The sequence below is a fragment of the Octodon degus genome, unplaced genomic scaffold, assembly GCF_000260255.1.
Source record: "Octodon degus isolate 3935 unplaced genomic scaffold, OctDeg1.0 scaffold00030, whole genome shotgun sequence".
NCBI lineage: Eukaryota > Metazoa > Chordata > Mammalia > Rodentia > Octodontidae > Octodon > Octodon degus.
Genome location: NW_004524606.1, coordinates 6,912,116 through 6,917,626, shown reverse-complemented (window position 1 = coordinate 6,917,626; position 5,511 = coordinate 6,912,116). Strand labels below are relative to the sequence as shown.

Sequence of the window (5,511 nt, the reverse complement as noted above, 5' to 3'; positions counted from 1 at the left end):
TCTCCTCTCCTCTCCTCTCCTCTCCTCTCTTCTCCTCTCCATTCACAAAAGCTTTGTTTCCATGTTTTCCTTTTCTCACCTTTTTTCCCTTCCCCCTCCCCTCTTTCTTATTCCCTTCCCCATTTGAACATCTTCTTCCTGTTTTACACTACCTATTATACACTTGGGTTCTTATTTTACACTTCTGCTATCTCACACAAAAATGTTTTTCTTCTAAGACTTAAGTGTTTTCAGCAGATAGGTACACAGTGCTAGTGGTTTATGTGAATGATGCAAAGCACAGGAAGAAAAGTCTTAGCACAATGCCTGGAACATTGTAGATGTTTAACAGATGTATGTAGCAATTTGAAGGAAAAACTAGCAACTCAGTGTGTTGCTGAGCTGAGCACTTTTTTCCATCAGCTGTTCTTTTCAGCCTCATGGCCACCTAAGGCTTCAGGATTTGGGGGCATTAGAGTTGTTTGCTTAGGGGTGGTGCTGGCAGTTGAACTCCAATAAGATTGTGAGCAGTAGAACCAAAGAAGACTTAACATCTAAAAAATGTTCTATGAAAAAAAAAGAAAGTATAATATTTATAAAGGAAAAATGAAACAGAAGAATGGAAAAGAAATTTTAAATGTTTTTCTTTCTTTTTTTCTTAGCTTGTGAATGCACTGAAAACAGTATCCACATTTGAAGTCCAGATTGTTGATTACAAGTACAAGTAAGTGAAAAACACACTGAGGTAAACAGTGCTTCGTTTTGCTTGATTGAGTTAATGGTGGCCAGAAAGCATTTTTCCAGGGGGAGCTGTAGGTACTTCTATACCTAGAAGTAGACACCGCCCCTCTCAGTTACTTTCTCATTGCTGGGATAAAATACCCAATACCCTTAAGCTAAAGGAGCAAAGTTTTATTTTAGCTCAACTTGTAGAGTTTCAGCTCATCATTAGCTGGGTACAAGGCAGAGTGATATGGCAAAGGGGCCTGGCACAGGAGAAATGGTTTATAGCAACTGGACAGGCAGGAAGCAGCAGCAGCGAGCCTCCCTTTTCCTTTTTATACCATTTAGACTATTGGCTGGTGCCACTCAGAGCCAGGGTAGGTCTTCTGTCTTTAGTAAATCCATTCAGCCATACCCAGAACCATGCTAATCCAGTCAGTGGACTGGTCCAGTACCACACATCCTCAATCCAGTATTACCCCCTTCATTGAGTGTCACATACCTGTTTTGTTGAAGTCATTGTGCTTTCCCATTTCAGATACCTACTGAAGTTCCCCCTTACAAATAAGAACAGTGGTGCCTCAATTCATGAACTTAATATATTCTGTGATTTTGGAGAAGATGGTCATGTTATAAAGGGCCTGCTTAGGCAGATGCAAGGGCCAGGGATTCAATTCCTGGGCCTGCCGTGCTGACCCCACCCCTAGGGCACCCTGAGACAGTGAATGAGACTGGGTGTGGTGGCATAGGCCTATTATCCTAGCACTTGGGAGGCTGTAAACAGGAGGATCACTATGAGCCCGATCTACACAGTGAGACTCTGTAGACCCTGTACTAAAAGTACAAAAAAAAAAAAAAAAAAAAAAAAAGATGGTCATGTTTGTGTTTGTAGGGAAAAGACACAAACAAAAACAAAATTTTTGCAAACATTTCTCTTTGTGAATCACATTATTTGCAAATAGGTGTTTATGAAATAAGATACCACTGTATACTTAAATCTAAAAAGGTAAATGCATTAACATAGAAAAAAGTTAAACTATTAAAAAATGAGTTATTATTTAGTAGGGTGTACTTAACTAGGCAAAACATATAGACATGGAATTTGATTTAAATTGGCAAATATACTTTCATAAATATTGTGACCATGATTCATGAGCTAACACAATGTAAGCCTTCTTCCTTCTCGTTGTCTCTCTTGTATTATTCTACATATTACAGAGAACTTGGGTTTTTAGATCAACTCAGGATAACACACAATACAGACATATTCATTGGAATGCACGGAGCTGGTCTCACCCATTTACTTTTCCTTCCGGACTGGGCAGTGATCTTTGAACTGTAAGTGTTTAGGGGCAGTTTTCCACATGGGTAACTTAGTATTTTAAGGTTATTATAAACTTCCAATGCTATATAAGACATTTTAAAACAGTACATATTAGAGATGTAGTCAGGGAACTGTGTTTTATCTTAACTCATTTCTCCTAGAGGAAGCGAGAGAAGGATAGGAGAACGGAGGAAGGGAGCACTTGTACAGCCTTGTATGTGCTGCACCGCATCCTCCTTCCACAAGCATACAGGCATGATATCCTGTGAGGTGATGTCAGTTCATAGGTAGCACTGAGGAAAGACCCGTCAATAAGGTCAGTCCCCTCCAGTCCTTGTTCTTATACTTTTTTGTAAAGTTAACATAAAATTCTTACAAGATTTTTTAAAAATATATTTTTATATATTTTTTAAAAAGTTCTTTGCAGTGCTAGACATGGAGCTGAGGGCCTCACACAGAGGTGAACACTTTACCATTGAGCCCCAGAATATTTTTAATTTTGATTTTTCTCAGTCTTCACAAAAAAAAAAACCCTTCCAGGAACATATATTAGAGGTGTGTTTTCCCCCCAGAGAATGGTAGATTTTGCCCAAACCCTGGACAGAAGCCTCATGCTGATACCTGTCTTTGTCTTTAGATACAACTGTGAAGATGAGCGCTGTTACCTAGACTTGGCCAGGCTCAGAGGTGTTCATTACATCACTTGGCGGAGACAGAGCAAAGTCTTTCCTCAGGACAAGGTAAAAGTTCAATCACAAAGCTCACCTTGTTACACGGACAGGGTTTAAAATTAGAAATGATCACTGAGCTTCTACCCAAAGATAAACTCTTCTACCATGGAAAATGGGTTGTTGTAGTTTATATTTGCAAATTGAAGATTTTAATGTTGTTAAGACTGCTTTGTGAAGTTTGGGCATAGAAAGATCTAACAGATTAGATACACCAGGAATCAGCAAACTGTACCCTCAGGTACAAACCTGACCCCCCCATCTGTTTTTGTAAATAAAGTTCTCCTAGAAAGTTCAGACATGTGTTTGTATATTGTCTGTGACTGCTTGTGCACTTCAGGAGCAGGGCTGTACTGTGAGTGAGAGCCTAGTGAGAGCCTGTTTCTAGAAAATGCTTGCCAACCTCTCGTGCTTACAGTGAGTTAAGATGATTGCCTTAGCCAAAGTAAAATAAAGTTCTTGCTCTTCTACCACGTCCCTAGCATCTGAAGGATTTGTGCTCTGGTTTGGCTTTGCAGGGCCACCACCCAACCCTGGGGGAGCACCCCAAATTCACCAACTATTCTTTTGATGTGGAGGAATTCATGTCGCTCGTCCTTGAGGCTGCGGATCACGTCCTGCAGCACCCAAAGTGGCCCTCTAAGAAGCGACGTGATGAACTGTAGGCGTGCTGCATCTGGCTTTGGGAGGAGACCCTCCAAACCCTCACACCCTCACACGCTCAACAAGCTGCTCTGTCCTAATGCAAATGACCTTTTCTACACCAAAAGATACCCTCGGGATATTTTGTGTTACATGGTCTTTATGTGTTTTGTATGGTTGTTATGTCGTTGGTATTTATCAATGGCTATAATATTTTTGCACTGAAAAAATTTAGTTTTTATAGTTAAAACTGGGCAGAGGCTCCCTTGTATAACCGAACTTTCTTTTTAAGAATACCAAAGTTTTCAATTTTCTCAGCTTTAGAATTTGTAAATGGTTCTGTAAAATGTGTGATTGCAATTCCAGAGTGTTTCCACTTGTTTATGATATATATATATATATATATCTCCAAATCTTCCATTTTATTTGCCATAATCTGTTCCTAACACTGATTATGGGGAGGGGGGAGAAAACATGCACCACACACACACACACACACACACACACACACACACACACACACAAATACACATTGTGATTCTCAAGCTACAGGACCATGTTACAGATCAGTGTTTAGTCAGTGCCAGATTATTTGCATGCTGCTGTATAATTTATATCCACAGATTTCATATTCAAATCATGTGCTCCCAAAATACAGTAGCTACATGTCATATGAACCAATGGGGACCTTCTGCAGTAATCTGTTGTGTATTTTGTAGCTGGATTCCACTGACTTTTTTTAGCTATAAAAAGTATTTGTGTTGAATTTCTATATGAAACAGTGGCTTATTTTGTTCAAGCATTTGCAACTGCATACAATATGTAGGTATCTACCTCTATTAGGACGGAAGTACCCTAGTCTTTGATTGTATGAACTTCAAAGTAGCCACATGAAGAGAACTTTTCCTTATAAAAAGTTAGGACTCTAAAAATGAAGACATATGAATTATCCAGTCAAAATGAAAAGCTATAAGAAAGTGCCAGTGTTTAAAAAGAATATCTAAATCATAGTCCTGCTTTTTGAATAGGATTCGTTTCTTACTGTGTAGGAACTTTCAATTTAGATATTAGAAACCATGTGTTATACTGCCCATTGAGAGGTTTACATTTCACTACCACTTGAGTGACCCCAGTTAGTAACAAAATATGTCTGGATCTTCGCTGATCCTTGTGTTAAAGGATTATGTGTAGATTTCTAGAGTGTAGTAATATTTATTAAAATATCTGAAAGAAAAATAGTGGGAGTCGGGGAGATGGCTCAGTAGAATAAGTGCTTCCCTGGAAAGTGCAAGGGCCTGAGTTCAATCCTTGGTTCCTCAAAAACAAGAACAGCAAAAAAATAGTGTATCACTCTAGGAAAAGCTTTGATTTGGATCCTAAACCTATACAAAAAGATTGATAACATTATGAATTTTTAAATAACAGGTATTGCTGCTGTTCTTAGTGTAGAACAGTAAGTAATCGCTGGGAAATATTCCCTATGAGAAAAACTGTAAAAGCTAATTTGCACTTTGAGTCAGTGGGGCATAAACATCTGAAAATTTGTCTGGAAAAAGTTTTATTATTTATCTTCTTACCTCATTTTCAGAAGCATATAGAAATATGGTTCCATAAACTATGGAGGATTCAGAAATTGAGAACATTTTTATAATAAAACTATATTTGAATAATTGGTATTAAAGAAGATACATTTTATATAAATAAGAAAATACATCTGACAATTTATGTATTTAACTTGTATTGGACATTTTTGGTAGAATCAAATGAAGGTCTTTGAATTGTTAAAACATTTAAAATGGAAAGACTGCTTTTTATTAAGTCTTAAAGGGGGATACATTTCATAATTTGTACATTTTGTACATGGTTTTGGAATAAATCTTTTTGTATTTCATTTAAATATCTGAACTATTTTCAGAGTTCTCTGTGCCTGAGTGTTATAGACTGTACTTGTTTCCCCCTGCCCAATCTGGTATCCTGTAGACTATACAAATTAAATAGCTTACTGATGAAAAATTCAGTTCAATTGAATAAATATATTTATATATATACCAATTTTTTTTTTGTGTGTGTGTGGCCAGCTCAGCCTACCCTGGGGGCAGGGCTGGCACATCATTT

The 5,511-nt window shown here is 37.8% G+C and overlaps 1 protein-coding gene across 4 annotated transcripts in view; it reads left to right on the top strand.

The window, feature by feature from the left end:
• Eogt (EGF domain specific O-linked N-acetylglucosamine transferase) overlaps nucleotides 1-5,293 on the top strand; it is a 39,650-nt gene extending 34,357 nt beyond the window's left edge. For all 4 annotated transcript variants that reach the window (XM_023713322.1, XM_023713324.1, XM_004629486.2 and 1 more), the window contains exons 15-18: nucleotides 642-703; nucleotides 1,921-2,040; nucleotides 2,664-2,766; nucleotides 3,273-5,293. In XM_023713322.1, coding sequence (XP_023569090.1) covers nucleotides 642-703; nucleotides 1,921-2,040; nucleotides 2,664-2,766; nucleotides 3,273-3,419 — 432 coding nt within the window. In that variant the 3' untranslated portion in view covers nucleotides 3,420-5,293. The remainder of the gene's footprint in view (nucleotides 1-641; nucleotides 704-1,920; nucleotides 2,041-2,663; nucleotides 2,767-3,272) is intronic.
• Nucleotides 5,294-5,511: the final 218 nt, after the last annotated feature.